Genomic DNA, 20,564 nt, shown 5'->3' with positions numbered 1-20,564 from the left:
TCCAGTTCCTCTATGGGTACTACTTCCACAGATACTTGTGATCCTCCAAGGATTTTCCTTCCATAAATATTCCAGTTCCTCCAAGGGTACTCCTTTCATGAACATTCCTGTTCCTCCAAGGGTACACTTTCCATGGCTATTCCTGTTCCTCCATGTTTACTTCTTCCATGGACACCACGGTTACTTCAAGGATACTCCTTTAATGAATACTTCTGTTCCCCCAAGGATACACCTTCAATGGCTATTCCTGTTCCTCCATGGGTACTCCTTCAATGGATAATCTTGTTCTTCCACAGGTACTCCTCCATGAATATTCGTGATCCTCCAATGGTTCTCCTTCCATGGATACCCTTGTTCCTCCAAGAGTGCTCTTTCCATGAATACTTCTGTTCCTTCAAGGCAACTCATTCCATGGATGCTCCTGTTGCTCCAAGAGTACGCCTTTACTCATTTCAAGAATCCTCCTAATCCTCCAAGAGTACTACTTCCATGGATACTTCTGTTTCTCCTAGAGCACTTGTTCCATGAATATTCCTGTTCATCAAAGGGTACGCCTGCCTTGAATACTCCTGCTCTTCCTGGCATACTCCTGCAAAATGTGCACTAGAGTATCTCTCTACAAATATGTTTTTGCTTTTTTGTTATTTATTTACTAGATGACCTTTTTCTCTGTGGAGAAACCAATCCCATCACCTCTAGACCAGCAAGAGAACCACCTACAAGGCTGCAATAAGACAATACCAACAGCAACTGAGAGAAACCAAGAAAGTGTGCATTGAACGAAACTCCAAAAGCTGCAAGGAGATCTTCTCCATCATCAAGGAATTCACACATCCTCAGCGTCTGTCAGTGCCTTGAGACCCTTACAGGTGAGTAGTCACGCTTTACAGGTCTCTTGATTGATTGATTGAGTGTCAACATCACCCACTCCCAAGAACTCTGCGACGACCTAACTAAAGTTTTCTACAGCAAAAATCGCAAACATTTACAGCAACTTCGCACATCAACCTGACCCTAGCACACTCATTGCCAACCTACCCATCACCAACCAAGATGGCTACCACACAGAATAAACAACCCTTACCAGAGATGACACAACAACAATCATGCGGCTCATCCACTCAGGGGCCCAATGGATCAAGGCCCCCATCCTGTCAACATCTTGGGAACACCACCAATCAGCACTGCTCTCACCTAAATCATCAACACCTTCATCACATATTCCCGGATGACTAGAAACATGCAAAAGTCAACACCCTCCTCAAGAAACCATCCACCAATCCGAACCAACAGAGCAACTTCTGACCCGTCTCCCTGCTCCCCTACCCAGCCAAAGAGACTAAGAAGCCCATCAACAAGTAACTCTCAACCCACCTCGAGATCCACCACCAGCTGGACAACACCCAATCAGGATTTAGAAAGAACGACAGCACCAAAACAGCACTCAACGTGGCCACCAACGAACTCCCAGCCATCCAGAACCGAGGAGAAACAGCAGCCTTCATCCTGCTCAACCTCTCCACTGCTTTCAACACTGCCTCCCACAACACTCATCAGATGACTCCATGAGACTGGCATCCAGTGGATCCACACTCAACTGGATCTGCTCCTTCCTTGTGGGGAGATCCTAAAGGGTCAGAATGCCACTCTTCACATCGGACACCAAGAACCTGTTCTGCGGAGTCCCTCAGGGAATATCCCTCAGTCCCCATTTAATGTCTACATGAAACCGCTCACCAACATCATCAGAGCCCAAGGCATCACCATCCCTATGACACACAACTCATTTTCTTCTTTACGGACAAGACAACCACCACCAGAACCAACTTCACCAACTGCATGACCATGGTAGCAGAGTGGATGAGAACAAACTTCTTGAAACTCAATTTGAAAAAGACGGAAGTACTGGTTTACGGAAATACGACCTTCCCATGGGACTCGAAGCTAAGATCAACACCCACCAACCACGCAAGAAATCCGGAGATCATCCTAGACAACAAGCTCAACATGACAGCACAAGTCAACTCAGCGATCACCTCATACTTCCAGATCCTGTGCAGGCTTTGAAAGATGGACTCTCCAAGCAACTCATAAACAGATGTTGGTCTATCGGGAACACTGCCGCACGACTCATACTCAACCTCCCACACCGCACCCATATCGCTCCGCACCTCAAGGAGCTCCCCATTCACAAGCACAACCAATTCAAACGTCTCAGGCACACAAACAAAGTCTTACAAAACACTGGACTAGCAAACCTGAACAGCCGTATGCCCTTTCACCAGCCTTCCAGACACCTAAGCTCTGCTTCACACTCACTTACACACCCACACCACATTCACAAAAGCAGAGCGGGAGACCACTAATTCTCCTACATCAGACCCAAAACATTGAACGACCTCCATCAACACAACAGAGCCTCCTCCTCACTTCTTGAGTTCCGCAAGAAGCTGAAGACCTGGTTATTCTAATAACTCAGCAGACACTACACACCTACACACCTGCTCAAGCGCCTGGATATGCTCATGGGTGATTGGTGTGCCATACAAATCATCATAACATTACACAACATTGCATAGCATAACATAACATAACAACATAACATAACATAGCATATGTGATGTTACAATCTTTTTTATGTGGAAAAGCACTGATTCCTGAGTTTAGGAGGCACCATTTTTAATGTGTTCCAGGAGTGAGCAGCCACCCATGACATGTTTGTGACTGCATTTTGTGGCTCTACGTTTTAATTTGATTGGCCAGCCCCATTGTGAAGCCCCTCTCTTGCCATTAGCTCTGAGGTTGGTTCTGAAGACGATCCGCCAGACCGCTGGATTACCGCTGGTACTGCGTTTTATCGCAGGAGCATGCCCGCTGATCCTGATTTCTGAATGTTCTACCGATATGTCACAGTTAAAATATAGACCTAGAAAAATCCTGCATCCACCATATTGAAGTTACCGCTGCATTAGATGGGAAGTCTAGGTAACCAATATGGTACTAAGAATAGTGAATGCATACTCACTTTTTCACGTAGTGGTAAGCGAAAGTAGAAGCTGTAATATTTTTGTGAGCTGATCTACGACAGTGCCATACAGCCTTGATTCAGTGAACCATAAGTATGGCATCTGTGTTCACTGATGACGTATTCTCACAGTAAATAGATGCAAAACAGTTTTAGAATGTGGCACCTCATGTGGGCTTGTTATCTCTTGTCCACTGTGGGGCTTTGCCCTGGGCAAAGTGCCAGCAACATGTGTGCTCTAGAACCTTCCTGTTCTATTATCCATTATCCATTATCTGGCTCTATACATTCAGGCTCCAAAGAGCGAGAGCTGCGGCCTGCAGGGGTTCAGTGGTGAAGAACAGTTCATTGTAAAGTAAACAGCATCTTGCAAATACAGCTGAGCCATGGCTTAGAAATCTGTTTATATTCTTAATCTAGTATTGCAAATCAAGATAAAAAAACAAGATACATGCTCTCTGAATGCAATCGTAAAAGCAGACACTTTTATTTCTTTGAGAAGAGCAAGATTTGTCTGCACACTATTGGTCAAGGCGATGTTGCACTGATACCATATGTTTCATCAGAGCGCAGACCACTGACCCGGGGCTCCACTCCCTGTCCCACCATGTGCCAAGGCACCTAGAACAAGGTCCTGCAGGCCAGGGAGAGTTCCCCTACTTTGCCAGAATAAGACGCTTCGACCATGCGCCAGGTCAGAGCTAGGCTGGCCTGGGTGTTCAAGCCCCCAGCCTTGGGCCCCATTCTCAGGCCCAATGTGTCACTAAGTGCTAGTGGCGGGGTCCAGCAGGCCTGAGGAGAGTTCTTCTGCTTTGCTGTGATAAGAAGCTCTAACTCGGCCTTGGGTCAGAGCTCTAGCTGGCCAGGGCGTCCATGACTGGCCCACCATGTCACCTGCAATGGGGTCCCACAGACCTGAGGAGGACTTCCCTGCTCCGGCGGCTTCAGAATCCTGGGCTCCATTCTCTGTCCCCCGTGCCGCAAAGTAGCTAGAACAAGGTTGGTCTGGCCCGGGGCGTGCTCCCCTGCTTTGCTGGGATGCAAAGGTCTAACCAGGCCCCGAGTCAGAGCTCCAGCTGCTCAGGGGTGGAAACACCTGGCCCTGGGATTCTCTCTATGGCTCTCCATGTTGCAAAACCCCTGCTACAGGTTCCAGCAGACCCGAGGAAGACTCCTTTGCTTAGCCAGGATAAGAAGCTCTAACATGGCCCAATGTCAGAGCTCCAGCTGGCCCGGAGATGCAAGTGCCAGGGCCCTGGGCTCCATTCTCAGGGCCACTGTGTCGGGAAGTGCTGGGGACAGGCTCCCACAGGCCCATGGAGGGCTCAATGGCTTTGCCAGGTTAAGAAGCTGTGACTGGGGCCCTGGGCAAAGCTCAGGCTGTCCCAGGAGTGCAGGCCCTCTCCCACTGGGTTCCATTCTCAAGTCTGCCATGCTTCAAGATGCCCGGCTGAGGTCTTGTATGCCTGTGGAGGGCTCCCCTTCTTTACTGGCTTAGGAAGCTCCTAGGGGGACCCAGCTCAGAGGTCCGGCAGATCCTGGGTGAAGGCAGCCAGGGCCCAGAGGACCATGCACTCTGCTGCCTTGTTTTAGAATGTCGAGGACAGGATTCTACAAGGCTGGGGAGAGCTCCCCTGCTTCACCAGGTTAAGTAACTATAGCCAGGCCCCAGGACCGGGCTCCAGCAGACCCCGGTGAGGGCACCCTACTTTGGTGGGTTAAGAAATGGTGACTTGGACATGTGACAGAGCTCTGACTGGCCCTGGGTTAGGATAACCGGGAACCAAGGTTAATGCTGCTTGCCACCCTTTCTACTCTGTTACCCAATGTGCACGGATTACAAGAAAGGCTAGTGGCCTTCCTCCATATTACTAAGGACAAAGTGCTCAGAAGGGGCAGGAACAGGGGGCATCCCACCCAGCACGATCCTGGGGGAACCAAATTGAAGTGCCCCTCTGGACTGAGTCCAAGAGAGAGACCCTGCCATCTGGACCGTCCCCGTGTCCAATCACTGTCCATATGGGATTGGAGCAACCAAGCAGTGACTCACCCGGGGCAGCCTGGAGTGGGAACAAGTTGGGGCCATTGCTCCTCTCTGGGGTAATGCCGTACCACTCAGAGATGCCACAGATGTGAAACCCAACGGTCATGGGTGGCTGTCGCTTTGAGGGGTCAGAGGGAAGCTGGCAATGGGCTCTTGAGCTTTCTTGTGACTACTCAAATGGTGGCGGAGATGCTCATACCGATGACAGAATATAACCTGACTCTTCACCACTGGAGCCTGCATACCGGGCATAAGGGGCCCACCCTGCAACATGGCTTGGTGCCCCCGCCTAAGTAAGAGGCCCTTGATGGTCAAGGGTCTAGCCCTGGCTCCCCCTAGCCACTGCAGGTGGCGGACGGCTGACGTGCAGGTGAAGAGACTCTCCCTAATTGCCAGGTACCTGGCTGCCCCAACCGTGGGCCTGGGCTGGGTTTGAAGACTCGTGTGGAGCTGCTTGTAAGTCCTGGTGATAGAGCTGACTGCCTTTTACTACTGTGGCAACCGCTCACTGGCCTGGTGCTGCAGGGTGGGCCTCCCGGACACAGCGCCTGGAAAGTTTTTGATTTGCTGAGGCTGACTCCCAGAGGGAAAGTCTGACTAGGTACCGTACCTTCTTCTGCAAATGAGCGGTGATTTCTTCCTCTGGCCTCTCCCTGGTCCCACGGTGATGCCCATGACACTTGCAGTGAATCACTCAGCTCACTTGTCAAAGAAGGACAAAGCTAGCTGGAGAATTAGTGTGAATTTAAGGACACGTTAATCATGAACACTTCGAATGCACCTTGCGGGTGTCTAAACCACCTCGGCTAGCCAGGACCAAGATCCAGGAAGGCAGGTTTCACCCACCGGAATTAAGGGCCAAATGCCTGGGATGGCAGTAGCCATCCAGATAGCGCGTGCATGCTTCCGTAACCATGGCAGGAAGGTGTCTGGGGCTCTGGCGTGCCGACCAGCTGCGAGGATCACCAGTGGGAGGCGGGGTGAAGCAAGTGCTCATGCCTGAAGGTACTCAATCCCCCCGGGGCACCAGCCAGAGTGGCCTTCACTTCCCAGCACAGGGTGGCAGCAGACCAGGGGCGAGTCTGGGGCTCCTCCAGACAGTCATCGTCCAAGCAAGACTAATTTAAATTTGGCACAGCCCTATGTAGGACTGAAATATTTCCCAGAACAGATATAGAAGGGCTTGCTACTTCCTGACCTATAGCCCGCCTCTTCCTGTCACATGTTCCACTGGCTCTAATTCCTAAATGCAGCCTCCATGAAGCCCCAGTAGATATTTGTTCTCACCCTTCTTCTGAGGTCTATAATCCTAAACCCAGCCTGCACCAAATCCCTATTGTATGCCCCCATTGAAGATCGCAGGAATGTATCTCAAGCTCCTCGAGCAGTGATGGCAAAGAGGCAGCGCTGTAGCATGTTAATATGTACACTCACATATGATAACACAGATGAGCACAAAGCAATACACCACAGCAAAACACACACCAGACTCTCCAAACCACTGCAGGCACTCCATGACATAATGTAACACAACAGAACACAAAGCAACATCCTCTCTAAACACAACACATGGTATAATGAAAAGGAAGAGCATAACATCACCATGTAACGTGTTACAATGGCATAGCACAACACAACATGTAACATAACATCACCATGTAACGTGTTACAATGGCTTAGCACGACACACCATGTAACATAACATCACCATATAACATGTGTTACAATGGCTTAGCATGACACAACATGTAACATAACCTCACCATATAACATGTGTTACAATGGCTTAGCACGACCCAGCATGTAACATAACCTCACCATATAACATGTGTTACCATGGCTTAGCATGACACAACATGTAACATCACGGTGGTGAATGAAGATGCCAGATGGCCAGTGGAGGAGGAGACACAGGGCGAGGCTTCTCCTCAAAGTAGGAATCTCAGGTTACAGGGAAAGATGGCAACCCGGAAGCAGGACGGCCCCACGGCGGCTCAGTCCACGCACTCCAACCGACACTCACTCAAACCATGCACACATCGGCCTTCTATCACCGCACATATGGCATTAACATCACAAAATAAAATCACATGACACACCACAACACAATACAGCAGCACAACACCACAAATCCCAACACAGCACCACAACCTTTCCAAAAAGCCCAGGCACAGAACATATTAGCAGAACAAACCAATGCTATGAAACGATAGAATAAGCAATTCCATAACATACCGCAGAGATAGAAACCTTTCCATCACATACTGCTTCGTAATAGTAGGAATCGGATACAACAAGCCAACCCATAATACGACAAAACATATCACAACATGACACAACAGCACAAATAGTGAATCCCAACATTTCCATCGTCTTCACATAAAGAAGCCCCGCCCTCGCAGTCCTGCGCCTCACACGCCTCGGATTGACCTATGACCTTCTGTCATTCCAGACCCCGCGCCTTCCCAGGTGCCTCAAGGTGTGTAGCGTGCGAGCGCCTCACCTTCCGGAGCTCGTAGAGCGTGAGGCCGATGGACAGGAAGCTGATGAAGAGGATGACGGACGAGAACTCGACGTAGCCCTCCGACAGCCAGAGCCCCAGGGTGAGGAACTGGTGCAAGTAGAATATGTTCAGCACCTGCGGGCACAAGAGCACAGGTGAGTCAGGGGCTGCGCCCGTAGAGCAAGAACACAGGCAGGCTCTCCGACGGCCCCAGTTCTGCTCTGTGTCACGTATGGTTTCAAAACAAAGACATCAAGCATTGGCAATGTCAACAGGTCTGGCTTAAAGTTACTCCGCAATGACTGACGGGTGAAGACACTCAATATGTCTTCATAGAAGCACTCCAACGCCTCCTTGCACTCATTCATTCATTCATCTACCCACTGACTCGTTCTTGCTTTCACCCACTTACAGAACCACAATAAAAACAAAGTCTAAATCTGCAGGATAAATAAACACAAATTAAAATCGAAAGCATTCTTCCTCATAAACATGATGGTCATACACTTGCAATAATTGTAATTGTATTTATATAGCGCTTACTACCCCTGACGAGGCGTCAAAGCACTCTTCAGCAAGTAGCACGCTACTCCGGAACCCAAAAAGAATTACGCTGGATTGGTACAGGGAAATATGACTTCATTTAAGTGATGGCCATGCGAGTCTGTTAGTTGGATTGGAACGGATAGCGGAGGGATGGAGGTGTTTATGGGGAGCTCAAAGTAGTAAGAGGAGGTTTGGGATGAGCATAGGGAGAGATGGAGGAGGGAAGAGGCGCTAGAAAGGGATGCGGGAGCTCATAGTAGTAAAATTAGTTTTGGGATGAGTTAAAGGAGGGACACTGAGGGCAGTGGCGGTTCCTCCGCTAAGGTGGAGGAGCGTGGCCCTACTGCTTTGAAGCAGTAAAAAAGGAAAAAATAAAATGATAATATCGTAATGTTATTATCAGTTTATTTTGTCCTCCTGATGTGGCAGCTTGCGTGAGGGGGCAGGGCGGGGCTGCAGAGCAGGGGAGGAAAGGTAGAACCCTCCTAAGTGCTGAGTGACTCTTTGGCCCAAAACAGTCATGCAAACTTTCCTCGTTCTCCATGCAGTCTGCATTACAGCCTGCATGGAGAACATGCCCAGGCCCCAGTTCCTGACTGAGTGCCGAACCATGACGCTCAGACCAATCACAACACTGCATTGCAGCATTGTGATTGGTATGGGGAGCCTGGCTGTGCTTCCTGGAGTCTGAGGAGAGCAGGATCGGAGACGCGGAACCCAGCGCCTAGGCAAGCGTATTTATTTTTTTACTTTTACATTGCTCTCTTTGCCCCCCACACCCCCTGATCACCACCCGCAAGCCGTGCCAGCCGTTACTGCATGAAGGAAGAATTTAGAAAGGGTTGTTTGGGGGATCATAGTAGTAAGGCAAGGAGGGATAGAGGAGGAAAGAGTCTAGAAAGCGTTATTCTGTAGATCACAGAAGTAGAATGAGGTTTGGGATGAGTCAGAGAGTGGAGGCAGGGGCGATATTGGGAGAGGTGTAGAGCGAGACAGAGTAGTACATTGGAGAGAGTCGGTTTTTTAATTTGTTTTACAGAAGGAGTACAATAATAAAAATATAGATACATACGTACAAAGAGGGTATGCATGTATAAGGAAGAAAATATATCAAAATGTAAGTTGTATTTAATAAACTCGGACATTCAAGTGTTGCTGTACTTTGAGCTAATTTATTCTTGTTTTGTTAATTATTTTGTTTTGATATTTTTTCATTTTCGCAATAGTAAGCAATGGTAGACAGAATAGTTATGATAATATGTACATGTGGTGATAGATAAATAAAACAGGGAGCCATAAGCATCTAATCAAATAACTTATATGAAACCTATGCAGTGACCTATATACATGTTAAGCATATAACAATTTATATATACATATATTACACCATAAGTAATACGAACATTTGTTAAGCAGACCTGAAGAATATCTATAGAGTCAAAAAACGTAATTATAATACATATTTAGATCAAGAAATACACATATCTAGATACATACATTTACTTGTTTTAAATGTTTAAATACACATTTCTGTTCGAGTATGGTTAATTTGTAGGAAATCCAACACTTTAGTACTTTTCTGAGGATAAGATAGTTATCTGTGTATCTTTTGTTATTATTTCCATAGTTTGGCTACTTGAAACAGAGAGAGATGTGCCACTGATATTTTATTTTCTTGTTAGGTGGGATTTCGAGGGGAAGGGCCAATCCTCAGCGCAGGTTCCTTTGTTGAATGTATTTGGTGATTTTATTGCTGATGAAATGTGGTCCTGTTCCATGTATTGCTTTGTGGGTGATACAAAGCAGGTTGATGGTTCTTTAAATTGAAAAACCTTTTATGAAACACTCACACTCACTGGATGATGTCATCAGTGATGTCATATGAGATGTCATCAGTGATGTCACTGACCATGTCATGAGTGGTGAAATATGTGTGGTCATAAGCAGTGCATTGCGTGAGCGTAAGTTATAGTCAGCGACCTCACACACATAGCAGGACACACGCTGGACTCCATCTTAATCTCCAGTGAGAGAATCAGATACACCCACACATTAGAACTTACCTGTGCTAACCACGCTACCATACAATTTACCCTCGTCGGTCCCCTGCACACAACCCACATCTGAGACAGCGCCCAACGGCGCAGCGGGACCACAGTAACCAAGCAGAAATGGACTGACAACCTCAGCACCACCCAGCTCAACATCAAAGCAAACCTGTACCAAACTGTAGAAAACTTTAACGCCTGAATCACCAACGCTGCCAATCAAGTCGCTGCATTCAAACCTCCCAAGACGCACAGACCCACAAAGCGAGCCAACTGGTACACTCCAGAACTCAGTGCAGTGAAACACAAATGCAAACAGCAAGAAAGAACATGGAGAACCAGCAAGAACATCAATGACTGGGCCTCATACAAAACCACCCTAAAAAACTACCACCGCCATCTCAAAGCCACGAAAAAGGAGGTCCTTGCACTGCGCATCAAAACCAGCATCAACTGAACTGAGGAACTTTTCACAACCGTCAGAGAATTCTCCTGCCCCACAGCGACAAAAAACATGCTCCTGCCCTCCCATGAACACTGCGACTCCCCCACGGACCACTTCCACAGCAAGATAGTGACAATCTACACAAACCTCGAACCCCAACCCTACGACATCCTCTGCAACTCATCAACAACAACCACACGATCACCTCTTGGGCACTACTCAGCACACCAACAAACAATACCCTGATAAAATCCTTCCACTCAGGGACCCCCACCAACCACTGTCCCCACCGTCTCTTCAACCTGGGAAGCAACAAAATCAGTCCCCAACTCACCACCATCCTCAATCCCTCCATAACCTCAACAATTTTTCCCGATGCATGGAAGCATGCAGAGGTCAGGACGCACCTCAAGAAACCATCAGCGGACCCTAAAGACCCTCAGAACTACCGCCCGATCTCCTTCCTACCATTCCCCACCAAAGTCCTGGAAAAGGCCATCAACATCTAACTCAACGAACACCTGGAAAGCAACGACCTACTGGACCCATCCCAATCAGATTCAGGGCCAACCACAGCACCGAAACAGCCCTCATCGCAGCAACAGATGACATCCAAGCCTTACAAGACAGAGGTGAAACTGGCGTCCTCATCCTCCTTGACTTCTCTGTTTCTTCAACACAGTGTCACACTGCACACTTATCCAAACTTTGCCAGAATGGAATCACAAGAAACGCAATTAGATGGATAGCGTCCTCCCTCACAGGACGCACCCAGAAGGTCCGCCCATAACCCTTTCGCCTCGCACCCCAAGCCTACTATCTGCGGAGTACCCCAGGGCTCATCCTTCAGCCCCACTCTCATCAACGTCTACATATCTTTTCTCACAGACATTGCCAGATCTCACATCAGCATCATCTTCTGCCCCAGTGATACCCAACTCGTTCTCTCACTCTCAGCAAGGTCCACCCAGACTAAGGCCAACTGCCACAACCGCACGAGGAACCTAGCAACATGGATGAAAGACATTTGCCTCAAGCTGAACACAGACAAGAGGGAAGTCCTCATCTTCAGCAGACACACCGCCCTCTGGAACGACTCCTGGTGGCCACCGGAGCTCCGAGCAAACCCCACACCAGAAGATCACCTTCACAACCTCAGCATCATACGGGACAGCAAGCTCAACATGAGACACCAGGTCAACTCCGTTGCGTCAGCCTGCTTCAACACCACCCGCATGCTCTGAAAAATCTTCAGATGGATCCCACCAGCACCGGAAAAACAGTGCCACAGGCCCTCCTCACCAGCCGACTTGACTATGGCAATGCTCTCTATGCTCCTCCGCATCCCTCCAAAGAAGAGGAGCGACTCCATTGTTTGTACCCTGAAGAGCGTTGTTATACTACCTTGACCACACAAAAGAGTTGTGAGTGGACGACCAACTCTTCGTGGGGTACGTTGGAACAAAGAAGGGTTGGTGGTACAGAAGAGGACCATCTGCCAGAGCTAAGGCTGCTACCACTGTGTTTCAATGTGGAGTCCTAGTCCTGGACATCTCTCGCGCGGCAACGTGGCCATCCCTGCACATGTTTACCAAGCATTACTGGCTAGACACTCAAGTCCACCCGGATGGCCATTTTGGCTGCTCAGTCCTGCAGGATTTTCTATCTAAACATGTCCTCAGTCCCTCCTCCGGGGATGGTATTGTGTGGGTATCTATTCAAAGGTAAGAAATCTGTGGTTAGATATTTCTATCAGATGGACAAGTTACTTACCTTCAGTAATGCCTTATCAGGTAGAGACAGGATCTAGCCGCAGATTCCTTACTGGCCCACCCATCCTACCCACACTGCAGAGAGGTTTCTAGGGTCGGGCTGTTCCCTTTCAGGACACTAGTTTCACACCAGTGTCCGTGCACTTCATGGCTCTGTGCTTCTGGTGTGGAAAGTCGTGAGAAGTAGCTGATGCCAGTGTGCCGAGGTGGTGCCTATATTGGTGACGTGATGTCACTTCCAGCATGGACAACACCGCACAGAGCAGACGATGCCACGTACCAGCACACAGAGGTATTGCTTGACAAAATCTTCCGGGTCCAGCCTGACGCCTGGGAAATTCAAAGCTAAGGAATCTGTGGCTAGATCATGTCTCTGCCACACAAGGCGTTACCGAAGGTAAGTAACTTGTCCGTTGATGCCACAGTGTCTTGGTGGTGACATTGTGTGCTTTAGGTTGTGCATGCTGGGGCTTGATTGAATATATGGTTTTTTGATGGTTGAAGCAGGATCACTGCACTGGACAAAGGTCTTCAAAGTCCTTTTAGTACTTCACCATTTAAGTGGGGTTTGTTGAGTGAGCTTCCTTCATTCTAGTGCTTTTTAAAGCAAGGCGCTTTGAGAATTGCAGCACATCTAGAGATGTCAGCAAGTCAAGTTGTCCCGACTCCAGTTCAAAAGACTGTCTTCTGCAGTCGTAAAATAAGTCCCTACAGGAGAAGGTCACTGTTTTCTCTTTCACAGGTATGGAATGGGCCGAAGCTGGATGGTCAGTGATGGCTGCTCTCAGACCAGTCCATACCCATCTGTCCTGTGTCTTCCCTGTCTCACAACACGACCTTACCTCAGATCTGTGAGATTGTTCTTAGAGCACATCCTATAAACTCCTGATGAGTGCAGCATGTCTTGATAATCAGAGATCCAGTCCCTGGTGATCCGCTCAACTCTCTTCCAAACCACAAGACATTCTTCAACCGTCTCCTCAGGACGCGGCAGTGCCAGCGCAGAAAGAGCAGAGACAAGATCCAGGCAAACCAGCTCAACAGCTCCAGGCAGGGACCTGAACATTACTCTGCTTGCCGCCCTCCATCGCAGAGGAAGCCTTTAAAGCCGGAGAAGGAGATGGAAACTGGGGCACATTCTACATTCGTTTATTACTGTCTCTCTTCAATCCAGAAGCATCTTTAGATGAATATAGTATAAGCACTGACAATGCAAAAGGAGATATGTGCTTTTGCACTTGGGAATGTCCTTCTAAATTCAATCTACAGCTAATAAAAACTTTTATTGGCTTTCACTCGCACCAAGAAATTAATGTAGGTGCGGCAAGAACTGACCTGCCAACTCTTTGTGGGGAACCCAATGACCACATGAGACATATGTGTCTCTACTTCTACATTCACACCATAATGCTCTTGTCATTAATATCTGAACTCTCCTTGTGTCAGCTACAGACCTACAGGTCGATGTGAAGTGGACTAGGAGAGAACAGAATGTAATTATAGACTCAAATTGGAGTAGCTAAGGCCAGGGAAGCAAGCATTCGACAACAGCATCACCACTCCAGCATTACTGCATGTCCATATATTAAGGAACCTGCACCTATTTTTACAGTCTTGATATATGTATTTCAACGCATGCTTTGCCTTCAGAACATTCTATCCTATTCTATTTTGCATTTATAGAGTGCATGGCTACCCGTAGCCATGCCACTGCTAGGAGAATCCAACTACTAAGTTGTGAGGGGGGGGGTCAGTTGTGAAATAGCCATGATTCAACTTTTTGCAGAACCTGAATTCATTTTCAGTGAGTCTTAGATTAAGGGGGAGGGTGTTCCATAGCTCTGCCACATTGTAGCCAAGGGATCGCCAGACCAGTGATGTAACATAGGCCCCCACAGCACCCACAGTGCGGGGGGGCCGGAGCTCCAAGGGGCCACCTCCACAGTACCCTGGCCGCACAGTACCCTGACCCAGAGTCAGAGCTATTGACTGAGACTGAAGGGGGACCCTCCATGTACTTTGCAGGGGGACCCCTCAAGTTTTGTTACGCCACTGAGCCAGACGTGCGCTGGAGGTTCGAAGAGCTCTATTTGGCATGTAGGGTGAGATCAATGGTGTGAGGATGGAGGGGCCTTTTTTGTTAAAAGTCCCTATAAGTAATGTCGATGGCTTTAAATATAATCCTCTGTTCAATGGGTAGCCAGTGCATAGTGGCTAGGGCCCACCGAGCAGACTAGCCTCTGGGGATGTTGAGGAGGACTGCGCCTGATGCATTCTGCACCACCTGCAGTTGTTTATCCCACCTTTTGGGGCGCCCAGGCATAGTGAGTTCCCGTAGTACTGGAGGGAGAGAACTTGCAGTTCCACTCCTGCCTTGATTTTTCGGATCCTATATCCCTTCTCTAAACATCTCAGAATGGCACGGTCCTGGATCATAGGATGAGGATTGTTTGTTGAAGAAAACAACAGCGGCCTTTTTGGTTCCCATGGATGGTTGTGCTCTCTTCAAGCTACAGGTTTCTTTTTGAGCACTTGCTCAGTTGTTAACTTTTTGGCTTCATTTCATTCACTTTTAGTGGCTTCCCGTGGCGATCGGGGCTTCGCCTTATTCACAAGGCAGCGTTAGGCCACTTGACGTGGCTTAACGCTGCCTTGTAAATAAGGCCCCCTTTCATGATATGCTTAGCGTGAAAGGGGTGGGCAGTGGGTGTTACGGTGGGCGTTCCACCGCAACACCCATTGATATTGATGCTGCTCCTATGAACAAGGGCAGCGTAAATAGGTGGCAGCGCCAAAATTAAGACCAGGAAAAACCTGATCTTAAACAGGTGGAACGAGGAGAAATGCTTCATTTCTCCTCGTTTTTGCTGCGTCCATGTGTGCTGTATTGTGCAGCACATGTAGAAACAGCAAAAGGCTATTGATTGTTTATGCGCAGAAAGGTCTCACTTCCTGCACGTAAACAATCTTTAAAAAAAATAAAGTTTTGTAATTTGTGTGTGTGCTGCATTACACAGCACACATAGAAGTGACAAAACGCCATTTAAAGATTGTTTATGTGCAGGAAGGGAGACCTTCCTGCACATAAACAATCTTCCCCTCAATGCAGACACTCTTGCACTATTGTGTAAGTGTGTCTAAATTTAGTGCCAACGCAGGGCAGCACCATATTATTGTAAATATGGTGCAGCCCTGCGTTTCTGTAGTGGCGGAGCGCTGCGTTAAAACAAGGAAGCTAACGTCACGCTTCGCCACTTCATTGTAAATAAGCCCCTTGGTTTCTTACAGCATCTATATTTAATAAACTGATTTATTTTGTGATACTTGAGAAAGGTCATCATTGATTCTCAATGTTTCACTCTCTGTATTCCAGACACATCAGTGCATATTTTTGTTTATGATGTAAATTTCTTTATTTTCCTATTTTGCCGCGTTTATTGACTGAAGGTAAATATCGCAGTCATTCAAAGTTACTGCCTAATAATTGCATAAATCATTACGCTTCATGTCTTGAGATTTGCCTGCAACAAAACATAATATGAATGTTTGATATATTAATGGCCCAGATGTGAGACATCACCCAATAAAGCGTCCAAGACTTCTACTAACCACATATGTTGATGCTTTCTACCATCTTTATCTTTCCCCGCCCTTCTACCTGCAGTCTGCTCAAGCGCCCCGCGTCCCACCTGGATCTGAGGAGTAGCCACAGTGGAAGGAGCTACGACTGATGTCATTACACCATCTTGTACCGTGGCAATGGTCGACCCGCTCTCTTGCCAAGCGCACCGCGTCCCACCTGGATTTGAGGCGTTATCATAGTGGAAGGAGCTACGTCTGATGTCATTGCACCATCTTGTATCAAGCCAACGATCGACTTCCACTCTTGGAAAGCACTCCACATCCCTTCTGGTCATGGGGAGTAGACTCAATGGAAGGAGCTACGATGGAAGTCATTACACCATCTTGTACCATGGCAGTGACTGCTCCTCAACTGGAAGGCCAGCTTCCACTGTCCGAACTCCAATCCATCTTAATCTCTTGCCTCAGATCTCTCTCAGAGTGGTGGCCTCGTTCAAACTCCCAAGGAAGGTGAAGGCAGATATATTTTAGTTATTCAAGATTTAATTCTTGAGCATTAAGGTTCAGTTTTATGCAGTCATTCTCCTATTCAATAAGGGAATTAAAAATATATATAAAGGGTCTGGATTGCTGCAGTTATTTTTAGAAATCTTTGCTGTGCCAAGTCCATGTTTTCTTCCTTGGAGCCTTCCTGATCTGCATCCAAAATGTCGTTTCATCTTTACCAGCAGGATATTTTTAAAAACATTTGATGATTAAGGAGCTGGTTTTGAGTTGGGCAGTAATGGAAAATGTGTCAGTTTCAAGTCCAAGTGTTTAATCTAGAGGAGAATCCGCTGGGAGAATTGTATCCACGCTGAGTACAGAATGATGAATATCCGTTACCACCCGACTCTAAGCCAAGCCCTGATCCTTATATTTAATATCAACTATTTACCAAAACAAAACTGCAAAAATGGATCTAAGCAAATTTATTGGTGTAGACAGTTTGGGCTGGACTGTTCCCATTGGGTGCAGGGTCAAGACTGATTTGCATATGGATGGGTCCAAACTGGAACGGCACGGTGAGCAGAAGAAACAATGGATTTAGGCCCCGATCTCTGTACTGGGGGTGAATGTATGACATTGTTCTGCATTCTGTCCATCAATTGCTCTTTTTGCATTTGTCACCCCGAGAAGGACGGGTATGCCCAGACGTGGGTCCCGTACTCTCCATGCCACTAGAATCAAGCTAGCCTGACTGAAGATGGGTGACATACCCTGAAACCGGTCCTAGGATGCTTGTTTCCGGTCCAGGGAGGACCTGGCCTGGCAGTTTGGGCTGGACTGTTCCCATGAGGCACAGGGTCAAGACTCATTTGCATATGGCTGGGTCCAAACTGGAATGGCATGGTGAGGAAAAATTCGATGGATTCAAGCCCAGATCTCTGTACTGGGGTGAATGTATGACATTGTTCCGCATTCTGTCCATCAACTGTTGTTTTTGCATTAATCTAGAGGAGAATCCGCTGGGAGAATTGTATCCACGCTGCGTACAGAATGATGAATATCCGTTACCACCCGACTCTAAGCCAAGCCCTGATCCTTATATTTAATATCAACTATTTACCAAAACCAAACAGCAAAAATGGATCTAAGCAAATTTATTGGTGTAGGAGGTACTTTCCTTCTTCTCACCTAAACCCGTGCTTTCTCTCTTTCAGATAACTTCAGATGCAATCGGAGTTTATTTGTAAAGAACACAATTCAAGAGTGGGGGGGACGAGTGAGAGAGACCAGCTCAATGGACCTCACTTGAGTGCCTGCAATACTTGAACGTCATTTCTTCCTTATGGTTGAACATACTTTGCTAAGCATCTTTGCTTCACTATGAATTTTTATTAGTCCATGGTACTAATGTTTCAACATTCAACACAACATATCACATATCAGGCACTGTGATGTCATCCCTGTTAGGGTATTCCTTGGAACAACTACACTATTGATCAATTGGAGTGATAGGGATTTTTGTTTGTGAATAATTGCAAATGTATTACATTCATATGATGAACAACACTTAGATTCACTCCTCTAGTAATGACAAAACCTTAACATTGACATAGCCATGAACTCAATCTGCATTGAGGTCCAACTGGATGGTTTCTGTATGCGCTTGTCCTAGAGCGGGGTCTGGATTATGGCATTCTGGATACATGCCATGTCGATGTAAAGGTTTTGGCGATGTGAAGTCCGCCGATGAGTGGAGGGGCACCAACACATTATTAACCACACTTTTCCAGTTCGGATCTTAATAAAGTTGCCGCCAGCCTCCACCTCAGGCTTCGACTTTGTACAACATTTCATGATCTTGTTGGTTTGAACTCGCTGAACTCACCTCCTTGACGAAGAGTTTCCAAAGAGGGGTCACTTCGATTTCAATGGTGTTTGGCCCACAAATTAACCTCCTGCAAAGGATTATCAAGCAAACTTTCTTAAGTCAAGGTAGAAAGCACTGATCGTTTACTATCACATTATGGCACATTGTCTTATGTTGTGTGATCGTTGTCTTGTGTTGCTGTGTTGTGTTACGTAAAGATCTGGGCCACTGGAAATTTACAGCAAGGGGGAAACAAATTATGTGACAGAGTTGAGAAAATTAGGGGGCAAGAGAAGACAAATTGTGTGGTGTAATGTGGCACAGTTTGGAGCAGTATTACTTCACGTTTTATGATATTAAGAGTGTTAAAACTGCACATCGTTAGCATCTATTAAGAATCTAAATTGAGCAATCGTCAAAAGAAAGGTGGTTTGGAGCCGCACTGTAAGGAGCTGTCACCGCATGGCAATGCATATTTTGATTGTTTTGAGGTAGAAACATTTTTTATGCTCAAATCTGAAAATTATGCAGAAGATGATGGTTTATGTGTCAAATGTGGGACATACATATTTATGTAGTAAACAGTTCAGCTGCAGAATCACATGATTTTAGTGGCTCTGGTAATGGTTTGAGGGCTTCAGATGTGTATCAAAGCAGGTGTTAGGCTCATTTCAACCCATCAGAACCACTTGACCCAGTTGTCAGTGAATCTTTTCACTCTTGATCTTGTGTCCTGAGGAGGCCTTAAGACTTTGGCCGAAACAAGTCAACCCTGTGTTTCAGGAGCACGAGAGGACATTTTCAAGAATTTGAAGGACAAGGAGTCTGGAGGATATTTTACACTAGGGTTGGTCTTTCACTGAACCTTCATGACTTTATGTGGCGCTATCTGGAAGTGGACCACAGAGCCACGCTGTCTAGTGGACGCCTTTTTCAAAACATTGTATGACAAGGACAATGTGAGCCTAAACAATTCTCACTTTAATGGAAGATGGAATAGTGAAATGGGTGTGAGAATTTTGTGATCTTTAATGATCACTTTTGCAACACCCCGCATTAGTATGCGAATGTGAAATGTGTGTGAGTTAGGATGTGTGAAAAATACAGCAATCAAATACAACCTTAAGGTGCAAAAGAATGCAGTATGTCCAATAATATTGAATTCATGTTGACTAAATATGGTGTGAAAATATCCCTACAGAGAACCCCTATTTTCAGGTATGTCTACGGCCTGGTTCTGCTAGGGCTACACAGGCTTCGCCCACTGTTATCCATTTAAGAGTGTCGCCAGCAATCATTTTTCCCATTTCACGACTTATTTATTGGTTCATTTCAATAAGGCCTTTGTCCATAGCCCTATTCAACTAAGTGAAGTATGCGGCTCATTATGTATTTTTTTTAAATGCATTTTATTGGTTTTAGTAATAAAAGTGTACAGTAGCATTACACCAAGTCGCAATGCATTCCAAACCTCTCCACAGCCCCTTTTTTTTTACTTTTGCCCCCACATACAAGCAGAGTGGTTGCCCACCCAGCCTCCATCACAGTCACTGACCCCCATACATGCAAATTTCCGTCTCTAAATTAGTTGCATAGTTGTACCTCTACCCAATGATGAGCCCTCTGTACTCTGTTCATCTTAGCCAAAATTGAATGTATTTTTGGGGACAACTCGTAGCCTCATAAGCCGGTTGCTCTTTCCTCATGCACGAGTCCAGGAGTTTTTTCAATTCAGTATTCGAGGACAGCGCGTCTGCTTTCCATTTACGAGCCATATATCCCTTTTAGCCACCGGCAGACGTCAGCAACGTTTTTATAGCCGTCCTCCTCAATATCGATGGAAAAATTTAACGGAGTCAGTTGGGGTCCTGCAGTATGGGTCGCCCCAGCACACAGTCCTGATCCAGTAAGCAGTTATCCTTTTGCAACCCCATACAGTGGGCATGAAGTCACCCTCCTGTGTCATGCATCGGAGGCAGGAGGGAGAGGCAATTGCGCCCATTGACCAGAGTTTACGTTGTGTAAGATTTACTCTATGGAGATATTTCAGTTGTATAAAGCAGAATTATGTCATGATTGCAGGGTGCCTTGGCCCCAGCTCATACTCGTTCGGAAAGGCCCCGGGTCTCGCTCTTGGGCTGCACGTAGCACGGCAAAGGCATCAGGCATATGGTGAATCAGTGACCGATAAATTTGTGTTATCTTGTGATTTCCTAACTCCACCAGGATAAGTTTGGCTTCCA

The 20,564-nt window shown here is 46.9% G+C and overlaps 1 protein-coding gene across 2 annotated transcripts in view; it reads right to left on the bottom strand.

Annotated features, from left to right (window-relative positions):
• The window catches only part of LOC146788634 (putative cation-transporting ATPase 13A4), a 330,096-nt gene that overhangs the window by 215,853 nt on the left and 93,679 nt on the right, over positions 1 to 20,564 (bottom strand). For both annotated transcript variants that reach the window (XM_085635820.1, XM_085635821.1), the window contains exons 6-7: positions 18,340 to 18,409; positions 7,573 to 7,707 (exon numbers count right to left, since the gene is read on the bottom strand). In XM_085635820.1, the coding sequence (XP_085491946.1) occupies positions 7,573 to 7,707; positions 18,340 to 18,409 (205 nt within the window). The remainder of the gene's footprint in view (positions 1 to 7,572; positions 7,708 to 18,339; positions 18,410 to 20,564) is intronic.

This window comes from Triturus cristatus, chromosome 11 (assembly GCF_964204655.1).
Source record: "Triturus cristatus chromosome 11, aTriCri1.1, whole genome shotgun sequence".
NCBI lineage: Eukaryota > Metazoa > Chordata > Amphibia > Caudata > Salamandridae > Triturus > Triturus cristatus.
The sequence above is the reverse complement of the archived record's forward strand: the minus strand, read 5'-3'. Positions and strand labels throughout refer to the sequence as shown.